General features: G+C 35.3%; 1 protein-coding gene across 1 annotated transcript; it reads left to right on the forward strand.

The window, feature by feature from the left end:
- Positions 1–757: 757 nt before the first annotated feature.
- Positions 758–22,123, forward strand: ANXA10 (annexin A10). Its single transcript, XM_066549054.1, has 12 exons — positions 758–775; positions 6,201–6,282; positions 8,209–8,303; positions 12,276–12,389; positions 14,574–14,664; positions 15,030–15,109; positions 17,797–17,850; positions 17,977–18,070; positions 19,436–19,531; positions 20,167–20,225; positions 21,139–21,261; positions 22,055–22,123. Exons 1-12 carry the CDS (start codon positions 758–760, stop codon positions 22,121–22,123), a joined length of 975 nt encoding a protein of 324 aa, XP_066405151.1.
- The last annotated feature ends 1,494 nt before the right edge of the window (positions 22,124–23,617 follow it).

Below are 23,617 nucleotides of genomic sequence, written 5' to 3' on the forward strand. Positions count from 1 at the left end.
GGGTGTGTGTGAGAAAACTTCATGTTTTTGCAATGGTTTATTACAATAATACTTATTATAAGCAGATCACTATGGTATTAGCCATGAAGAATTAGTTTACTGTCAGTTGGATAGTTAGGATTCTGTGTAAGTCCTTGGATAAAGCAACAGTAGAGGATTTTTGATCAACTCTTTGCAGGATTTTGCAAGTTGTAACTTGCATAAAAAGATGCTCATTTACAGAGCTCCACTGAGCCTACCTGATTACTCTGGGAGACATACAAGGGCTATAAAGCATCTTCCTCTGCATGCCAGCTACAAATAGATACTAGAGCAAGTGATGAGCTGAGCAATTTCAGCACAAGGATGAAAAAAGGAACTAGGCCAGATCCAATCTGAAAAGTAAATCATTAACACAAGCACTTTTGGTGAATGCTTCATCCTATGACTAGCTGAGTTCTGATTCCTAAAATCAACACAGCAGAACAGAGGGTGTTGGGCTAATGACTCTGTTTACTTACATTATAATCACACTTATTCAATGCATGGTTAATGACTAATCACACAGTATATCCATAAAGCCCAAGGACACAAGGTACCAAGGTTCTGCTTCATTGTTACTTTGGAGCCTAATGTACTTGGTGTCAATTTGATTGGATGGCTTCTCACAAATCTCCAAAGCAGAACAAGATTTAACCAAAACAACTGTATTTTCTCTTGCTTTAAGTCTAGGGAAGATACTACTCCATCTCAACAGAACTTGAAGACTCATAGCAAAATGTATTGTGGAGATTATGTGAGTATAATTATTTGTTCTCTAAATCTTCCAAACTTTTTCATTCCTCTTGAGTTGTTGTCACATGTTGGTATCCATTTCCCTTCACTGGTAGAAATTAATCTTAGGGGAAGATAATTTATCTGTGATTTGGGTCTAATGCTGGTGATATATATATATATATATATATGAAGTGTCAGAAACAAAAACTAAAATGAAGAATTATCAGTTCCCATCTTCTAATTCCAGACCTTTCAAGAAAAAGCAATGCAAGCCTTCTTGTGAGGTCATTTAGCTGGGTTTGCACCTAACTGCTAAACAAGAAGCTAAATTACATACTATCACCCAACTGTATTAAAGATACAGATGTGAATTTTTCAGAAGATAGCTATTTCTGGCACTGTTTGGGGGGTATAATTTGACAAGGCCATCTATAGCCGCATAAAGTAACTAAATAACTTAATCACTTCTGAAAATTTGTTTTGTTCATAGCATGAAAAATATTTTAAAGTAAAAAAATACTACCTCTACAAGAGCCACAACACAGGAAGAGTTATCAGCAATTGTTCCCCATCAAAAAGCTGTACAATATATTAAATGGCCTCACTAGAGCTCTTTGAGGAAAAAAGGTTATAATGAAACTTTAAATCTCCATTCTGGAAACTGTTGGAGTTACTATTTCATGACAGCAAAATATGAAATTTCTCTCTGTACCTAGCATACTGATAATCATGTTCTCTAAGGATTTTCTTTCAATTATTACTGACATGAAAAATGATTTGTTCCTTTCAAAGGCTTTTTACATGTACATTCCCAACCAACTTAGAAATCAATATGGAACTTTCTAAAGGATAAATATTTTTCCCTTTCTTATTTTAATATAAAGTATAATTGACTAATTATTCCAATCTTTCCAGTAAAGTATTTATTCTGATAAAATTATATACATAAAGCATATATTTGCTTTTCTAAAGTGATTGCTATTTAATCAGGATTAGTAATATGGTTGGTTTTCTGCAATTTGGGATCTTGCATCCTTGACTAGACAGTTAAGAACTTAAAAGAGAATTTCTTCTTAGTTTCTTTTTTTCCTCTTTTAGTTACAGTGATTTTGTAATCTATTCCGGGTAATTTAAGAATGACAGAAAGAATACTACATCTTAAAAAGGTAGTAGATCAGATTCTGTTGGAGAAGAAATACAGTTTCTTTTCTTCTACTGATTTACTGCAACCAATTATATTTAAATAATTGACACTGCATCTGCATAGAATATGTTGCCTAAAACTAATGGCAGTACCTTCTAAAATAACTTACAGAAGAAATATTTTAAAGCCATTACAATTGGCAATTATTATATTTGCAATAACAATGCAGTATTTTGATAGCATCATAAGAAAATCTAATAGATAAGAATTTAACTGCAGCAGATGTTTACAATGTTATGAAGCATAATATAATGCAACTATTACATATTAGCCTAATGAACTACTTGAGAAGAGGGGATACAAGTTTCTAATTCTGATACACTGAATTATATCAAAATACTCAGAAAAAATGGTTTTAATATCAACTCTTTATTCCCTCTTCTTCTAAACACAAAAAGGCACACTGATAAACCCTTTTTTTTTTATCATCACAGAAACAAAAGAGCAGAGAAGCAACTGTAGATAATGGGGAACTTATCAGTCCCAGGAAAGTCAGAAAAACCCGACTCCAGGCTTTCTCTGAAAAGTATTGGGATTGGCTCCCAGGTTAGGTGAATTTTTACTGTTTATTCCAATTTCCATGTGTTATGGAATGGAAAGAGAGAAATTAGGTATTTTCGTGAGCTAGATCACTGGATCCTAGGAACAGACTTCCCTACTGAGGCATCCAGACAGAATGAGGACATGTAAGGCAGAGCTGCATGTAAACATTCTCCCCTGAATGCTCCTGGCATTTCAATAGCAATTTGGTCATGGAGCAGTGGCAGTTTTCTTTAAAGAGACTCAGCAACAAAAGAGCAGAAAAATCACTCTAGCAAACCTCAATCAAGAAAACAGGGCTTCTACAGGACTGAGTGGTGAGACATAGCATTAATTTCTTCTCTACTCTTCCTAAACACTATCCTAGATTGCAAAAAAAGTCCTAGAAGTACACTTTGGACTTAGAGATATTTTTCAAGGAATTCCAGAATTTTGAATATACCATTAATTCAGAAGCATAAGAAAAATTTAGAAAAAAAAATCAGAAGTATTACTTTCAAGATGTGCTTTGTTCTTTAAGATGATCTTTATATTTTATGCTTTCATGTCCATAATTACATACATTATCTGTGAACCATCAGATAGGATGGAGTCCTTCAAGATCAACAATGAGATGTACAAACTATTAATAGCAGCAGTCCTGCCAGATTCAGCAATTCAAGACATCATCCTTATCAGAGATTACACACAAAAAACACCCTATAATCATTTCCACAGGCAAAACTACCAGAAAGTAGACAAGATGACATCTATGACCTCTGAAATACATATACAGAGAGATAGAAGGCTTTGGAGAATGAATTTGCTATGCTTAGACGTATCCCTTCAACTACTGTATCATATATAATTGAAATTAAATGAAACACAGAATAAACTCCAACCAAAATACTAATGAAATGTTTATTTAATAAAGTTTCATTCAAATGATATCTTTGCAAAAGTATAGCTAGCTCATAGCATGTGGTTAGCTAATAAAGAAAACATTTTATTTTAGTAGACATCCCCTATGGGAAATATTCAAAGAGTATGACTTCAATTGCTTGTTATCAGCAGAATGACTTACTGAACAAATATTATTAGAAGGTTGTTCGTACTTCAGAATGCTTTTCCATCACAAGACTGAATTGCCTGAAGTTTGCACATCATAATTTGATAAAAGCAGCCTCACCTTTTACTGATACTTTTGTTGAACTGCTTATGACTTTGTAAAAAAAAGCTGTTACTTGCTTGCTTTTGCACAGAAGGAAGGTGAATTGCAAGTATTATTTTCCAGAACCACTATAAATTCTTCAGACTGTTTCCAATCTTTTTCATTGTTCTGATTCATTCCACCAACACCACACAAACCTGTCTGATCAGCTTAATTTGGAATCACTTTCTTACAGGAAAGTTAAAAGAACATATGCAAAGCCAGAGATATGTATAGAGTGCCCACCTGGGCTACCTCTGTAGAGACAGATCTGCAGTTTTGAATGTGAGGGTATCCTGAGATTAGAGAGAGGAATAAATATCTTAATAAAAAAAAAAACACTGAATCACTTTTGGAGATTGACTTGCCTTATAAAGTGCTTTGACACTTTATGAGGAAAAAAGCAAGATGTTTTTTATTTTTTCCTCCTGAAAAACAGAGATCCTCTTCACTAGGATGCTGCAGAGGAAAGACAGCATGAAAACCATTTTTCCATGTTCACATACAGCAGTTTGTCTAAACTAACTCACAAAAAGGCTAAATTGCTCTTGGAAATTACTTTGATGCTTTTTTGAAGAGATTTTCTTTGTCATGCTGAATTCTAATCTTGCAATGAGAGCTCCAGAAAAATTATTAACATGTTGCGAGTATGCTAGAATCCAGATATCAAAATTAAATTGTACAATTCTTCACATCCTTTCAGTGACTGCCCCCATTTCCAGAACAGACATTTCCCCTATTTTCTTCAGAAAATTTGTCTTTGTGTATATTCATCAATCAACCTGTTCCTAGCTGTAAGTTTGAACTTTATAATGAATTTGAATCATATTGGTAGAGGAATGCAACCTCTTATGAAGTTCTGTGGAAACACTGTTCACACAGTGAACAGTGGGGGGTGAGGAAACTGAATTCTATTACCAATTAAAAAAATACAGCAGTTGAAACTCAACAGTCATTTATTCCATTGCCCTGGCATTAGCCAAATAATACATTCAGACTTTGGACTCAGTCATGTGACTGAGTCATATTTTATTTAGCCAGTGGTTGTCTCAGAAAGGACCCCATGGCTTGTTCCTAGATGGAACAAGGTGAGGAAACAAACTGCAAGTACATAGTGAAACAGAGACAAAAGAACCAGGAAAAAAACCCCAGTTGTTTTTATCTGCAGTGTTCACAGAACGAGTCAACACCCAGAGCATAATGCAAGTTCCTTTATCACTCAATCCCACATTACTGAGACTAATGGTTGTTTGATAATGTTTACTTATTTTAAAACATTTTTATTGGAGACATTCCTGTTAATTTCTTTATTAGAAAAAAATTATAGAATTATTAGATTGAATAGAGAGTCAGTAGGCCACCTACCCCAGTCTTTGCTCATTAAGGGTAGGAACCAAAAGCTCCCTGAAATCAATAAAAATACTTTCATTTATACTTTCTGTGAAATTAGGATAAAGCTCTCATAGTAAGAATATTAAAGAGGGCAAAAATGTCCCTGCTCTTCTCAACTTAAAAGAAGATTCCTGTTACTTGGTCACAATTTGTTTTACTTGTGTGGATGGGTTGGAGAGCACTGTATTTAGAGAAATTATATTCAGTGAACATAAACTTCTTCTGAAAAGAAGAAAACCACAATGCAATTTTCACTTCTGTGGATTTAACTTTGCCATGAAGAGCAATTTCTGCTCATCCCTGTAGTGAGCCATCTTAAGGCATGAAGAAGAGAAATCATGAGATCATACTGGTATTTTTCCTATCCCTTCCAGAGCTTAGGGAAGCAGAAGATGTTGCAGAAGTACAACAGAAATGGCCATAGACTAAAAACTGGTCATCCTGAGTCAGAGTCCAGTACTCTCACTAGGTTCTTTCAGTATCTGTCAACCTCAGTTATTTTCTTCTGTTTGTATTGGTCTGTGATTCTATTAAAGTTATTCACAAATTTCTTAGAATAAGAAAAAAATATATGAAATAAACTATCACTGAGAATGAGCTGACAATAATTAAATCAGTTACAAAGCAACTAGAAAAATTGCATTGTCTTCTACATGTCAAGCTCAAAACTATCTCACTTGGCAGTGAGGTAACATCACTGCTTTAATAAATCACCAGGTTTGTGAGCAACTTATGGATCTCATTCATCATTTCCTCATTAGTCCTTTCAAATTAGAAATACCATGAGGAATATTGAAGACTGTCATGGATACCACAGATTAACATTGAAATATAAAATAATACTTTTTAAATGGGTTTGCAAAAGGATTTACATTTTAAGGTAAATCCTCACCTTTTACTATTGAGGCCTTACTGATGCTAGGGGTAACTTCCTCCAATATGGTCTGTCTTCCTATGGTCACCTGCAAGTTTAAGTTCTGTTTCAGAAATCAAAAACCACACATCCTGCTCCCCATGAAGCAAAGACAATTTAAAGTTATGGTTATTGGTTTGCAGCAGAATTAGGTATATCATATTAAGAATGTTAAACACCTCAAAGTCTGCTTTTTCCTTTTGTAGACACAAGGAACAATTCTTCCTGCTCCAAATTTTAACCCTGTAATGGATGCCCAGTTGCTAGGAGGAGCCCTACAGGGAATTTGTGAGTATCTTGACTGATTCTAATGCAAATTCTCTCTTTTTCAGAAAGCTCTCATAAAGCATTAGGCAAAATATAAACTCAAAATTGTCACCGCTTATCTGCAGAGTCTTCAAGGAACCACAATAAGACACACTGATGATGTCCAAATAAATAGTTCACATTTACAGGAACTAAGAGTTGATCAAGATTAATCTAAAATCCATACCAACACTTAGACTAATGAACACTTCATTGAGAAAACAAGAAAAACAGAATTCTGTGTTGCATCACTAGAGTGAGGGCTAAGAAATTAAAGGATTTTAGTTGTAACTTCAACAACTAAGTGTTACCAAGATCTGCTAAGTCTCTTATTCAGTCACAAGAAATAAAAAGAGATGGAGTACAAAGTTTAAAGAATTCATTACCTTCTCAGTTTTTGTTTTCAGTGTTAGTTCCAAAAATCTTTTGTTCACAAAAGGATTTTGCTCAGTTCTGATATTTTTCTTTACCTATTGAACTTTGTATTGCTGAGGGTCAAAATATTGATTTTTTTTTTAAGTCTTAAATGTCTTCCTCACTTTAAAACTGTTCTCTGTATCAGCTTTTATACCCCTTGGGCTTTTCACAAGATTGTACAGCACCAAATCGCACATGCTGTTTTCAATTTCTTTAATGAAAATGTGAGGACTCAGATTTAATGTCAAGTGAACCACAATAAGCATTATTCATCAAGGGGAATCTAAAGTATCTTTATGACCAAATTGGCTACAGATGAAAAGTTTTAAACATCTTCCTACACTTCAAAGAGTACTTCTAAGATAACATTGATAAAATATGAAATATTTTAATGTTGCTAATATATGAAAATATAGAGATTATATTCTTCATCTAATACTCTAAGTACAAGTACATCAACCTTAATTTTAACCTTCCTATCAAAGTACATGGAACAAAGTTGTAATTTAAAGGACCACTGAAAAAATAAATAGTTCATCTTCAGAGAAGGTAAAGTCACCATATACTTTACAGGCACTGACATTGACCCTTAATCCTGCAAATGGCATTCATACTTATGAGGATGTTCAGTCACCCTCTGCTGATACTACACAAGTTGTATATTTATATTTTATAATATTCCCTATATCTGGACCATTCTCAGTTTTTTACTAGAGAGACCATATAAGGTGTAAAGACTCCTAGTGATAACTATTTTCTGAAATGCAAAAAGAAATCATTATGTACCATATCCCAACCCTTTGGATGCAAAAACAATTTTAAAACTCAAAAATAGGTTTCAGAATATGCTAATAATATTTTTAAGCAATAATACTGATTTCATTATAGAAGTGTACTAGTAAGTTCTACCTATCAAGCAAACCATCATAGGTAACCGTCAATAAAATGCTCTTTTTTAAATGGAGCAAGGTAACCGTCAATAAAATGCTCTTTTTTAAATGGAGCAAGATATCATTTTTAAAACTTTATACAGTTCCTCTGAAATTATAACTGAGTTTATCAACAAATGGTCCAACAAATTTATCATCCTCATAAAACAGATCCCTAATTATTAAATGACAATTTAATCAATATCAACAGAACACACCAGTATGACTTCCAAGGCTCAGCCACAAATCCTACTACCGGGCCTAGATTTGAATCCTTGAAAGCCTCTTTTATTGATGCTTTCAAACCCACTGAACTGGTGAGAGGTGATGACACATCTAGTAATAACAGACTGCTTCACCTTCTGATGGTATTACATCAGCAAGTGCAAGACACACAAGCACAGTAATATAACTGATGTTAGTAAATATTAGTGGGATATTAGTCTATTGATCAGCTTTTCTAAAAATTAGTATAATGTTCTTAAACAAAACAAGAACAATCACAAATATAAGTAATTAACACCAGTTTGTTAATTTAGAGCCTGTGTCATTTCCTTTTCAGGTTGTGAAAAGGATGTGTTGATTGAAATCCTAACTCAGCGTTGCAACTCCCAGCGGCTCATGATTGCCGAGGCATACAGAGACACGTATGGCAGGGTACGACAGAAACGCTTGGTGCTTTTATTACTTCTTTCTCTCCTGTGCAGCTGTCAGCCCTTCTCTCAGGTCACTCACTGGAACCACAAGCCTGTCAGACAGCTGGCTGGCACAACAGGTTGGCACACAACTTGCTCATTGGCTATTGATACCTCTGAGGGTATCACCTTGTCATTTCTACAGCAGAAGTGTTGTCTGCCATGCAGTTAGAAAAGAGCAGAAGTTCCTTCTTCTACAGGCCATTCTTCTCTATTGACAAAGCTAAAATATCTGAACAGACTTTCTTCCTTTATGTGCTTTTTTGGAATAAATAATAAAATAGTATTGAAACCAAAGAAAAACACCATACACAAGAGTTATAGGCTCTTTACCTTACTCACGTAATGATTAATGTTCACATCTCAAGCACTGACAGTCTCGCACCTCATTCCATATAGTCCCATGTGTACATTAAGCACAATAGTCATCTGACCTGCTTTAAAGGTATGATCTTTGAAAACTGTTTAAAATTTTTTAAGACAAAAAGTTATCTTTAAAAACTGTATTTTACCTATATTTACTGTATATAACAATGGAATTTTTGCTGAGTTCTTAAACATACATAGAGATATATATCCTCATTCTATTTCCAGATCTATTGTTGCTAACCAAATAACTTTGGGTAAGTTGCAGTGCCTGCATTTTCCTTAGTTGCTACAGCTATACAAGGACAAAAATAATAGTAACATCCCTTGCAAAATTCTTGTGAAAGTCATGAAAAGTACAATGTAAAACTAGATACTATTTGATTAAGTTGACTAGACATGCCCTTCCCCTGAAAGAAAGCAGACAAACACTTAGAAGAAAATCCATTTTCTTCATTTCCTGAAGCCTGTAAAACCAAGGGTTCACTGGAAAATTCCTTGCAGGCCACTGTCTGCTTGTCATTGAATCAATCAGCATGAGTGAGAACAATGAGTTTGCACAAATGCTACCACAGAGCCATTTCCCTTAATTAGGGTTAACTAGAAATGGTTCATTCAAAAACTCCACATTTTATGGTGCTTTTTCACCTCCAATTCATTAACCAGCAGAATACATTTGGGTGGTCAAGTTTTCTAGAGACAACCTTTGTACCAACTCTACACTAAAAAAACCTCAAAACCACTGACCCTTGAATAAGCTCAAACACCCATTTACTGTCCTAGAACTGGAGGAAAAAGAGCTGGGTTTAATCAGTGTAATGGGTTGATTTTGTATTGTTACTCATCTCCAGGAGATCAGTGACTTTATTTGGACTGTTAAAAGAAATGAAACACACAATAATTGTGATGTTTTAGACATAGCCTTGAATGAATAAGTATATTTTATAGAGACCATAAAAGAACAATAACTGACAATCACAGCTATGCACCTTCCAGAGACCATGACAATGATAGAAATCAGCACCTAAACTATTAAACCTGTTTTTTCTATTATGAGATATTTATTAGGTTACCATCACACATGCAATCCATACAAGTTCAGTGTTAAGTCATGCAATATTCCTAGGTTTTAATGTTACTTATAGCAAACTAAAGTATGTCAAGCTACCCAAAGGTGCCTGTGACATGAAGCACCCAAGCCCATTCTTCCCAAGTGTTCATTTATCTCCACCACTGGACAGTCCTTCTCTACTCCATCCATAGCAGCTGGCTGGTTTCTTTTAACCTTTTCTCTACAGTGTTTCAACAGGACCTATCACTTTAACAAGGGAAAATATTTAAAAACTTTGTATCATGTTTTTCTCCTTAATTTCTATTATCTGATACATGATGATCTAGAAATAATACAGTACCACAGTAAAGACTTGGAAATGTCCTTCGGGAACACAGTTATTTCATATTCAGAGAACAATTATTGATTTGCTCACCACTAGTCTAACTGGCTCTTCTTTTCAAAACAAAAACATAAAAAAATCAGTAAGTGCTATGAAAACATATCACCTCTAAATTCATACCTCTTTCAGCCATATGAGTTAACAGGAAGTGCTATAAAGGCAGTGGACACAGATCTAATGACGTAGAAGAAAGAAAAAAGCCAAAGATGTCAGATGCTCTTTTTAAGAATCAGTGTCTAAATCTATGAACAATAATAGAAGGGATAGGCAAGAAAACAGTTTTCATATTCTAGCAATGGGCTACAGAATACTCTAAAAAACACGGAACATACTCCAATACACCCACAATTTTAATTCAAATGAATTCATTAGGCACTGGGTACACTTCACAGTGCAAGATTCATCATGATACTCTTGACAGTTCCTTAAAAAACCCTACCAAGAATGTGATGTATCTTACATCAAGTTGGGCCAGTTTGCACTTTGAAAGAATTTAGCACACATCGCACTTCCCTGGCTGCAATTTGTCCCACTGGTCATGTTGAATTGAACAAATGCACCATTAGGCAAGCCCAGTTTATGAGTGGTAAACATCACAAGACAGAGAAGAGATGTGGCATGGCAACAGTAGTTTTAACCTTCTCAGTTCAATTTATGGTAAACCTGTTGGTCCCATCCTTCCCCTCTTTATTTCACTTCAGTCTGCTCAATATGGCAGCCACCATGCCCATTCATTAGACAAATGTAAACTGAGACACATAAGGAGAGAAATATTAAAATTAAAAAGACCTGAACTAGCTGCATGATTCAGACATACAGAGAAGTTTTAAGATTCCTTCTTACAATTAGGCTCCAAGGATTTCTTGTAGCAAAGATGATTAGGAAATTAAAATAGTGACAACTTAGAGCTGTCTTTTATTTTTTCCAATACTTCCCTAAGTTCTGATTTCCGGAGTAATTTTTAAGTAGTATCCATTTGTATTATTAATTCATTTTCTCACAGGCATGTTGTCAGAAGTAAAATGTCTTAATGAATTAATTTCTACTCCATGCATGATTTAGTTGCTGTCAAATGAATCTAAAGTGCATTCACCAAAGACTGTGTATGTTTCTTCATCATAAATTTAATTTTTAAAATGCATATGTCTTCCTTCATTGCTACTCTAGCTATTAAATTAATTATATTCAGAAATATATTAATATCAAAGTACAGGCCTGAAAAAAAATACAGCTCTGGAAATATACTAGTTTATATAATGGGAACTGTTTCTGGCATGCCTTTCAATTCAGACAGACTAGAACATCTTACAGGTGTCTAGTGCTGCACACACATTAAAAAAGACCGCACAAGTGTCCTTGATCAAAACCAGTAACTAGTTGTAAGTTAACAAGCTTTTGGCATTTGCAGTGTTTTGAAGAATGCTACAAGGAATGGGGAGGACAAGGAGGAAACTCTACTCCATTACTTAGCTATCTGGCAAGAAAGAACTGAGAAATATGAGGAGGAGGAAAAAGGGGGTCCCATGTTATTAATCCAGTATCTATCAAAAGTAGTGAACTAATTTAGAATGTAAAATATAACTGAATTGAAGTACATAACCTTCCAGCTATCCAAAGCTGATATTTTCATGTACTAGGAGCAATACAGATGATTTTTTCTTAAATTATTCACATGGTAACATTACAAAAAAAATCAAAAGAAACCACCTGTGTTTTATGAGCTTGATCTTCCAGAGGTGCTTACACCTCTCAGATTCACACAGGGAATAAATTAAGGGAAGCTGCAGAGGCTCTGATGTGATATTCAGTTTTCTAAGACTTGAAGTAATAATTGCACTTAAACATCTACGTTTTCTTCTCTGTTCTAAGAACTGAAAGCAACAATCCATTGTGGCCTACTGGCTTGTGCACCTATTCTCATCTTGCTCATACTAGTAAAATAAGCATGTACTACTTGAACAACTTTTTTTATTTTACTTAATCTTTGCCAAAATTAATCTTTAACAGTTCATCCTAAATCATTTAGGGAGAAAACCATAATAGTTTTTAAGCTGTCTTAGTAAAGTGTGACTATAGAGATAATCCTCTGTGTGCACTTTCTTTTTCTTTTCAAGGATTTGATAACAGATCTAAAAGAGAATCTCTCTCATCACTTTAAAGAAGTTATGGTTGGCTTGATGTATCCACCTGCATCCTATGATGCCCATGAGCTTTGGCATGCCTTGAAGGTAATTTTTATATTCAGAAATGCTTAGAGTAGCAGTCATTAATTAGAGTGCTGAACACATATGATTTTTTTTTTTTTACATTTCATTGGTTGATAAACTACTGAAAGTTAGTACACTGGAGTAGTATACTACCACTTAGTCCACTAGTCAACAGAAATGCAGTGCTATTTCAAGTTTATCCATCAGTGTGCTAAAACCAGCATAAATAATATCTTTGTCACAGAACATACAAAGCCCATTTAACACCCATGGTAAACTCAGAAAATGAATAAAGATTTATACGGGGAACCATAAGGTGCTGGGTTTTGCAAGCATTTATGCATGCTACAAACCAAATTTATTTCCACAGCCAGTGCCATGCACTCAAGCACCACCTCTCTGACAACCAATACTTATTTAGCAGAAGACGTCTCTGTAGAAACACTTACAAATTACTCTGTGACAAAGTGTCAGAGCATACTGCACAGTCAAGAGGGCCACGATACACAGAGTATCACCATACAAGTTCAGAAGGCTTTAAGCATTCACGCAGAGTAACACCATACCTCATCTGAGGGCTTCTAGCATCTGCCCATACACAGTAACACCATTCCACTTCAGAAGGTTGCAAGTATGTGCCCTTTCTGTTTTTTAGCCCAACCTTTTATACCCTCACGTTGATGCATTGCACCTGTGTGCCCTCTGTTCCCTTTGGTGGTTGGTCAGTGCCCCTGGGCACTCCATGGCCCATTGCTGTCAATGCTGCTCACCTGCTGCTCACAGCTGCAGCCCACTGGGGATGAGGCTCAGCCCACTCCCAATGACCACAAGCTGTGTGCAGTTCTGTTTCAGTATAGTAACTCCACTGAAACAGAACTGATTTCCCATTTAGAAGGAAATGTTTCCTTTTCTTCCCTGGATCTGAGACTGCAATCCTCACACAACTGAAGTTTGTGAAAAAAAAAAAACCAACATTTTTTCAAACATTAGGTTATTTAATGGTGAAATTCATTCCTACAGGGCATTGTGAAGACCAAAACCAATACTTACTTCATAGAGGACTTCAATATATTCTTTGAAACCAGGTTGATTGCTGGCTATTGAAAATAATAATTCTTCTAAGGAAATTCCTGAATTACCAACTCCTAAAAGACAGGAAGGCATATCAGAGTTCAACACTGTTTTCCTTTTCTTTCCATGGATGTTTGCTACTGTCTGCTGTCACAAGCAAGACAGAGATTACAAGACTTTGGGCAAGATGATTATCTTGCCAATTTTGAGAATTCTGCCCCCCCCCCCCCCAAAAAAAAAAAAAGTTACTAGTTTTTTCTTGTTCTTCAGATACTTAAATAAATTTTTAGAAGTACTGGTATGTCTTTATTATAGTTGGCTTCAAAAAGATTGTGAACTATCATTGCTAAAAAAGGAATCATATCTTTCATTAACATTATTGACAAAATTGAAAGTTATTTTTTCCTGAATGTGGGTCAAACTTAAACTTTTTTACAGTACTCTCTTTTGGCCTGGATCCATATGGCCAAGGTAAAAAAAAAACAGCCCATGTGTATCTATGGGCTCTAATGCTCTTCCTTTATCCCAAATGCAAAATATTCATTAACATTATCCATGTGTATGTCAAAAGCAGCATATGCACCACATCTTAAGTCAATTGAAGTTTATAAAATTAATTCAAACTCTGTGGGAAAACACAGTGATTTGCAGCACTGCATGTACTCCATGATGCTTTCCTTTAATACCAAGTTCCATGCTAGATATTGTGCACTATAGCATTCCTAAATAAACTATTAAAAAAAAAAAAAGATGATAAGAAGAGAGAAGACCAACATAATAACTATGCTTATGTCTACTTCAGATTTCCTAACACTTGCTAGGGATGTATGCTCAATCTTTGCATCTGATTTCTTTCAGCAAACAACAATTCTTACTAAAATTCTAAAATTATTCCCATTATGTTTCTGTCAACACTAGTGTTGCTTCATTTCCCACTTGCTAAGGTACATGCTGAAATTCAGATTTAGAAATATATTTGAAATATTTTAAAGTAATTTGAACGGGTAGGTTACGCAAAAGTACTACAGAAACTGCTATTATTTTGTTATTTCTAATAAGGACATCACTGCTTTCTCCTAAAAATTGGGGTTTCTACTACACGTCATCTTTTCATATTTACTTCTTTCCATACAGGGAGTAGACACAGAAGAAAAATGTCTAATTGACATATTAGCCTCAAGATCAAATATGGAGATCTTCCAGATGAAAGAAGCCTACCTAATGCGTAAGCTTTTTTACCAAGTGCAGAGTAGCAGTTGTACTATGTGTGTTCTGGAGGTATTAGCACACACAAAGGAACAGAAGTACAAAAATACAGTACAGACCAGTACAGCCTGGTTCCCTCTCCACATCCTCTCCCACACCTACATACAAAAGGCTGAGGCAATGTGGGGGGTGGGCAGGCCAGTGGGGACAGTGGCTGAGGGCCCCCAGCAGGGCCAGATGGATGTGCCAGCCCCACAGCCAGGTCCTGCCCAGGCTACACTGGAATAGAGTAAGCCTATTTATCCTTTATTTGATAATCTTCATTTGTACTATTCAGAGCATGTTCATTTGTGATTAAGATTATATGGTTTTGGTTTAACCTAGAATATAATTCTGATCTTCAACAAGATATCGATTCTGACACTTCGGGTCACTTCAGAGATACACTCATGAACCTTGCTCAGGTACTGTAAAAACAAGAACTGTGACTTTCATTTCTAAAAGATTCATAATTACTTTCAATAATATTTGATAAGTTTTACATTTTAAGGTGACTGTGATTAAAGATAGTTCAATAGGGCTGCACTTTTAAACAAGAAACAGGAGGGAAGATGATGAAGAGAAACTGAATTCCTTCATCTACTCAGACTTTGGATATCAGATGGAAGCAAAGGTAAACAGATTATTTTATAAATTCCTATTGGTATTCACCTGCCGACACTTTGCTCCATCTGTCTCATCTCAAAATGTGTCTACTTGAATGTACAAATGTGATTGTCATTTTTAAAAGCATATGTTTTCTCCATTATCAGAAAACATCATAAACCAGTCAAACATTATGTGAAAATAGAGATATATTCACATTTGACTAAGAAATAAAGGATTAAAGAGTTCACTGTTTAAAATATAGTGCTCTTTGCGCTATTGCATGTGGTAAATCACAAAATGCTAGCACAGAAGAAAAGGAAGTATCACTTTTACATACCAACTTATGCAGTTTTACCAGTCCATAGTTTATACAAGAGAGTGGTCATCCTTGTCATTCTCATTGCAGTCACTGTGCTCATTATCTTTAAAATTTTTTGTAAACCAGAGTAACAAATAATAAAGGACTGCCATGGGATAACAGCATACATAAGGTGTATCTGTACTTTTAAATACGTGCATGTCTGGGGAAAAACTGCTTACACAAATTTGAAATAACAGTAGGCTTCAATGAAGTTAAAAAGACAGAAGTTTCAAAAGTAGAAGCTATAAACAGGAAATATTTTTTGCTCATGCTGGATGTTTTTCCCCTAATAATGAAAACTTTTCCTTGCTTAAAAATGAAGAGCAACCTTACTTAAGCAACCTCACTTCTCATAATTATTAAAACCATGGGACATATTTACCTGTCAAATGAACCAAATTTAAAAGAATCTCTGATTATACATTACTACTCCTAATTTTCTTAAACTCTAGGTATTGATAAAGAAGCCTAAAATCAGAAATTTCATGTCTAACAAAATCTGCTATTTCACTCAAGATAAGAAGAGTTGTAAGTCATAACTTGACTCAGTTATGAAGATTGTTAGTCAAATCACTCATGCTTGCATACCATCTTATATTAGTACTCAGTGATATTCCATTAAAACCCTTTCTAATTCTATAACCATGGAACATTTCCCGTGCATCCTTTAATGCTTTTTTGCAGAAAACCTCTGCTTTGATTTCTATTAAATCAAACTACTGAGACAAGTAAACATGCTCCACATATGCAGAGCTAACTATTCAATTGCTATAGTATTGTATTTATGGTTTTCATGTCCAGCCTGAGGCAGATTAGATTATAATAACCATATAGGTTATGGTCCTTTCTACAAAATTAACAGAGATAAAAGAGTGTCAAATTCAGGCTAACTAATATTCTAGTCTAAAACAAACAGATTTTATTATAATTCTCTTTTTTTGGGTATTAACTAAAATATGATAATTTTCTACAATTTAAAACATAATTACACAAATGTTACTGGAGAAATCGGGCATTTGACTCATGTAGAGTATTATTACAGTTATCTTGTTGTATACTGCCCTGTCTTTATTCCCTTGTTTTCTTGTGTATGTAATTTTATGCAGCCATTTCATCAAATTCACTTCAGATAATTTATCCTACTACTAGAAATTTCACTGAGTGAAATTCTCACCATTTAATTAACATGTAAATTAACATTTTTAACAAAAAAGAACTATAAATAAATCATTCTACAAGCTGACAGCCAATACCTAATTTTAATCCTTCCCTTCATATATAAGATAACGCGACTGTAAATTTTAAACAAAATTTCTTCAAGCACATGTTATTAAGGCAGAAAATACATGAGCTCCAGATTTTTCTGAGTTCTGCAGACAAGACTGATTTGTATCTTTACAAGATGACTATGATTATAAAAGCAATTCCACAAGTAGCGTGTTCTTCTCTTTTTCTGACTATATAATTCAGAACGTAGTGTGTTTACTAAAGAATTTAGCTTGGTTAGTGTAACTGAAAAGCTAGTGAATGTATGGGAATTTTAGAAATATTCTTTTGGGGTTTATGTATCAAAGGTGTCAAACCATTTCCTAGCTCTGGATCTTAATTTTAGACAATTATGAGCAAGCAAAATATCTATTATTTTATGAGCTCGATCTATGGTTTGTGCAGGAAGAAAAATACATTGAGAAAAGATTTTTCTGGTAATATGAATATTGATAAGAACTAATCAGTATGGCAAATGTTACTCCTATTCTTATTTTCCCCTCAGAGTTGCATATTAGAGTAAACAATATAACATCCATAATTCTGAAAATGATGGTGGGATTGCGGTGGTCAGGTAAAAGATTTAAAATAGGACTAAAAATGGGATACGTTTATCTACCTTCCCCACTTTTCCATCTCACAAGACTGTTTTTCAGTCCAGAATTCCTCTCATTAAAGAAAATTAAGACATAATGGGACAACTTGAAGATATTATCCACATTTGCAAATTCAACCATGCAAAACACTGATCCAACCTAAAGGCCTATATATGTTACCTCAAGAAATTCAACACAGCTTCACACACAGAGAACTTTATATTCCTACAGTGGTTTAGGATTTAACTTTTGAAGAATATGTATCTCTTTTTTCCCTCAGGGAACAAGGATGGAAGGATATGCAGACCCTTCTACAGCTGCTCAGGATGCAATGGTAAATATGCTCAGATCTGATGTTCTCAAACATTAAAAAAAAACAGAAAACAAATGTTGAAAAATGATTAAGGATTTACTTTAAATATTTTGCTTTTTTGTTTTTTCCATTTTTCTGATTTATTAGATTCTGTGGGAAGCATGCCAGCAGAAGACAGGCGAACACAAAAACATGCTGCAAATGATTCTCTGCAACAGGAGTCAGCAGCAATTGTGGATGGGTAATCCAGCAGTTCAGCTGTTTGAATACAGAGTGTAAAGGAAAAATGTGACTTGCTAAGAAAGCCATGCTTTGCATACCAAGACAGTCAGTGTGCAGCAGGACATTAGCCTGAAACCAAGTGTGAACTGTTGCAGCTCTCAGACTTGCGCTGATGTGAATGGGAATTTGGAAGTAATGCAAAACTGAACTTTGCCTGATGACTACTGACAGCTGTAGACAGAACAGGCAGGCATCAGGATGCCTAAAAACCCAGAGAAGAATGCATGACCAAAGAAAGGCAAATGTTACAGCTGCACTGAGTCTACACATGATACAATAGGATGAGGGAGATTTTTCTTAACTATTTTATCCATTTTTCTTAAGCAACTCTTATGAGGGAAAACACTTAGGGAGAGCTGGAAAACATTTCAACAAATGTTTGCATATGAAAACTAGAATGTGTGGAAGCTTTTCCCCAGAAGTTTCATAGAAATTTTTGATGGGAGCACTTCAGTGTTCACATCTGCTCTCCGGTAATGAACATAAACACAAGGGCCATTTTTATTAAAAATAGGAAATCAGACATAGCTACAGGTTGCAGGAAATTTATGTGAGCTTATCCAAATCTTCCATTGTAGAAAATAAACCCATTTCACCTGGTGGCAAATTTGAGTTTCTGCTCTGCAGTAGAAAAACAGTCTGTCTGCTGACAAGTTTATCACTGTGCAGCCAGCTGTATTTCTTACGTCAGCTTCCCACAGTAGCTTAGGACTACTTTGCTATCACAGATCAACAAATTCATTCAGCTGATGATGACAGGATTAACACACCTGCTCTATGTTCTGCTCTCTTCCTGAGATCTGAGGGCCCTGCCTATACTGCAGTGCTCCATAAGTTCTATAGTCAGCAGAAAAAGAATTTTCCTCCTTCCATAATGGAGAAAGCACAGCCTGGATATTTGTGTGTGTGCATATCTGCAGCGAGCATGCGCGTCACGCGACTCCTGGCTCCTTGCCACCATCCACGAGCCTTGCCAGCTTTAGCCAAGCCAAGCAAGGAAGTGTCTTACTAGCAGGATGTTCTTACCAGTGTCATAAACAGATGTTGCTAGATATGTGGCATGCACTCATTTTATACTCTAGGCTGAAGAATCCAAGGGGGAATGGCCTAGAAGCCAAGTTTCAAGCTACTCATTTAGGTTGCCTGACCTGGGCAATATAAACATAATGAAACACTGAGAATAATAAAGGTAAAAAATAAACTCAATAGTTATAGTACTGGGGAGAAGCAAGGAAAAAAAAAAACCATAAAAAGCAAGTTGATTGTTATTAATGAGCTAGAATAAAACAAAATCTTTTTTCCACCCTAACCCTTCCCCCCCAAGTTTTCCAGGAGTTCCAAAATATCTCTGGGCAAGACATAGTAGATGCCATTAATGAATGTTACGATGGATACTTTCAAGAACTACTGGTTGCAATAGGTAATGTAAAGGTATTATTTTTACTAGCAGCAATCTCTTAATAAATTCTAGTATATTATCTCTTGTGCATTAAGAATATTATTTTTCTGATATTTTATCCACTTTAATCTCCTATATTATGCAATTAAATTTTCAGAGAAAATTAGGAAAGAATATTTTAACTACTTTCCCCTGTTAGTGTAAATCTAAAAATGTATCTATGGAGCACTAGCTTCTGACTGAGCAGAACTAGTATCTACTTTATTTGATAATAAATTTTGTGAGATAACTGCATTTGCAACTGATTGTACATATATTAAATAACCAGCTATGTTTTCAGGACTTTGGTGGTATATAAATTAGTTTCAAGCTTTATGTACATTTATCTTTCATTTATAGAGTAAGGATAGAAATATTCCTACAAATAGAACATGTGAGTATATTCACTGATATTTAATAGGCCCTTTGAAGCAACAGCAATGAGGACCCACCACCAGACTTTCAAAATTATAAATATGGTTGTACTAATGAATATAGCTTAATTTAACCTGAGGCATGGACAGCACTACCCAGATTTTTATTTCAAGGAGCCCAAAGCCTAAAGAAAGTATATTATAATAATCTTCTGTTTGCCTGTTGCAATTCTTCCCTCCTAGTTCTCTGCATTCGTGACAAGCCTTCCTACTTTGCTTACAGGCTTTATAATGCAATTCATGTAAGTAGTCATTCTACCTCACATTTGCTAAACATAAGATTCCCTTTTTTTGTTGTTTTTGTTTCTTTGATTGATTATTCTAAAACCAGTACTTACAAATCAGTCTCTTTAATCTTTAGGTGTGACTGTGTTTTAAAACTGCACCTACATAAATTTCAAAGCAGTAGTGCCTAAGCAACTAAGCAGCAGAAGTGCCTAAGCAGTAGAAGTACAAGTTTAAGTACTCAGACACCTTAAAAATGATCTATCTGGTAACTGTTGATTTTTTTTAATTTAAGACTTTTTTTCTTTGCATGGAAACTCCCCCTGCTGTGCAGAACTCAATGTGCATTATTCTTACTATATAAGTCTTTGTCTGTAGAGATTTAATAAGTATGGCTAAAACTTAAATTAATGTTACATGAAGACAAATGCTTATATTTCTTTGTAGGACTTCATGCAGATTATTTTTTGTGTAAGTGCTAACTTCTTTTGACGTTTTATTGCCACTAGATGTCCCCATTCCTCACAGAATTATATTATGAAAATTTATTTAGAAACAGTTAAAATAAAACACATCTGAACAAAACCTATGTAAATTCTAAAGCTATGGTTAAAAATCTCGCAGAATTCACATGAGGCAGCAGTTTTTGTGAAATTGATTACTGGCCTCATTATAGTTTGAGTGGACTCTACAACAACAGTCAACTGCTACTCAAAAACTGAATTCCTAGGAATACTGACAAAAGTTTGTCATATTTTCCTTTTTTAAAAATTTCAGTGCATGGATAAACCACTGGCATTGAGGGACCCCTTGTTACTCAGTTACATGAATTCTGTTATTTGAGTATATGAAAACTCAGTAGAATAAAACCCTAGACTCTTTTAACATCTAGGATATCTTTATGGGTATTTTCTTCTTTTTTCATTTTAGGACTTTGGGTTTCACAATAAAACAGTTATTAGGATTCTCATTGCCAGGAGTGAGATAGACTTGATGAACATACGCCAGCGATACAAAGAGAGATATGGGAAATCACTCTTCCATGACATTAAAGTAGGTTTTTACAAACTTCTGCATATATTCAGCACTGGTATCACACAGACTGTAGCATTCTGTTTAACCATTTGGTTTAAAACAAAACAAACAAAAAAGCAAGGTGTAAAAACAATAACACATTTTCAGTGCCTCAGTTTGATTTGAGTAAGTGCGAAATTAATTCTCAACTCACTCTCTGTGATTTTATCCCTCTCCAATGCAAGATGTTTATAAACAGGGCATGGCAGTGTGTGCTGAGCCAGAGTTTGTATGAATGGTTTCCACACTAATTGAGAACATCTTATCTCATGTTGATCTGTAAGGCTAGGCTGGTACCACTTTGGTGCAAAACTGAAGTAAATATCTGGTTTTATCCTTGTGCTTAGGTAGTACCTTCACAAACCCTGTTCCTCTTGTACTCCTGGTCTGCATCTTAAAAAAAACAAACTTTGAATGTGTTTAATTTTACAAAAAATGTCTCATGCTAAGACACTACATTTTTATGTCACTATAATCCAACTGCAAGATGTGCAGCAACTTTATGAAATTGGTCATGAATTTTGGTATTGAACTTGAGAATTAATAAACAAATTTGATCAGCCTTTCAAAGATAGATGGTTTCTAGGTGCCCAAGCAACCAAAGGCCATGGCAAGTGAAATTTAAAAAAATCTCAGCCTAGATTTCTTATGAAAACAATGTAATGTTTTACAAGACCTCATCATAGTCTAGTTCTTGTGACACAGCAAAAAAAGAAAAATTCAGAAAATGTATAGTCACCGAAATATCGATTTTTTTTTTTTTTCTTTGCAGCATTTTGCTTCAGGGCATTACGAGAGTGCTTTACTTGCTATCTGTGCTGGTGATACAGAAGATTATTAAGAAGATGCACTCTGAAGGCTGTGCAAACCTATTTTAAATAGAAATTGAAGCTATATGCAATGCGCTAACTGTAAGAGATCCCTATTTCATATAACAGAACAGCAAAATTAGTAATGTACATTTGCTAATATTAAATCTTTCTTGAGACAAGAAAAACTGTTGGCAGGAACATGGTTTTATCCCTAATTCTAATTAATATTTCTGATTTTATGATTAATGTAAATTAATGCAACAAGTGGCAAAATGACTCAGTGCAGGCATTTGTTTATCATTTAGTGTCACAACATCCCAAACATTCATCAACAGGCTCTGGAAGAATTTATTCACTTCCACACTAGAGAGAAGAAAATATTTTGCTTTATTTACTTTTAGCAAGATGATTTCTTTCTTTAAGGATTTTTTTCTTTTCTTTCCTACTTCTTAATGCCTCGCATTTTCTGCTCTTGAACATTATTGTTTTAGTTACAACCACACTAAGCATCTGCCCCATCTATTATCAGTCACTCATCAGAGTGCTTTTGTATTCTCTTTTACTTTGCTCACATACTTAATGACCTTTCCCTTATTCTGCTTGAAACAAAAGTAAAAATTAGAATCAAGTACTCCATCCATTCCAGTGCCATGAACTGGGAAACCTGGAAGACGAAGCGCTACTTAACTTCAAGCAGGAAAGTTCCAGAGGATTATAATCTCTATTCCATTTTTACCCATCTCATTTTAACCATTCATTGAATATTGACCTTCAGAGCATGGAGGTATATCCAGGATGCCCTAGGCGGCACAAATCAAGAACTGACTTATCGTGGGTAACTTTGCACCTCCTAGAGAGGCCGAAGGATGCGGCGTTCTCTGGAGCACCTGCGAACAATCTGACACAGCAACGAAGGGAAGGAAGGTGGCAGAGCCCGGCCTCGAGTCCTCGCCCCACGGAAAAACGTGACACTGCTTTAAATTCCCCGGGGCTGTTCAGGGCATCCTATCCTGGGCCTCCGTACCTCCTGCCAGCCTCTTAATCAGGAGTGAGGGGAAGTACCACACTTTTTAGTGCTCACTAAAATATCTGCCCGTGGCTATTCCTCCGCCGCCACAAGGTGTCCAACTGGACACAGACCCTCTGGATGTTCTTAGAGAGGTACTTTCTGCAGGTGCAGCCCGTGTGACTGAATAAAGCACTGCTACAGAAAGGCACAGATGCCTGGTTGCTTTTGTGCCGTTTGCGCCTGTCGCTTCCTTCAGCCTCTGGACATAACACTAATTACAGCGCGTCTGCCTTCATTGCAAATACTGACATCGTGTTGCTAACATGTTGATTTATAATAAACTTAAAATTTCTTTCGAATCTCTCTTGAGTTTGACTCATTTTTCCAAGCACTTCGGCCGGATAATAAACTTGTTAGGTTAGAACTTTGGGGCGAACGTGGCTGGGAGTACAACAAAAAAAAGGGGGCGGGGGAAGGAGACTGAGCTGAGCTCTGCGCCAGTTGCTCAGCACTA

The sequence above is a fragment of the Molothrus aeneus genome, chromosome 4 (assembly GCF_037042795.1).
Source record: "Molothrus aeneus isolate 106 chromosome 4, BPBGC_Maene_1.0, whole genome shotgun sequence".
NCBI lineage: Eukaryota > Metazoa > Chordata > Aves > Passeriformes > Icteridae > Molothrus > Molothrus aeneus.

What these genes read in the sequence shown, in the direction of transcription:
- ANXA10 (XM_066549054.1), top strand. An exon ending in ACAGAGACACGTATGGCAGG is followed by an intron (nt 8,304 to 12,275) that starts GTACGACAGAAA and finishes TTTCTTTTCAAG; the next exon opens with GATTTGATAACAGATCTAAA. An exon ending in AGAACTACTGGTTGCAATAG is followed by an intron (nt 19,532 to 20,166) that starts GTAATGTAAAGG and finishes CTTCCCTCCTAG; the next exon opens with TTCTCTGCATTCGTGACAAG.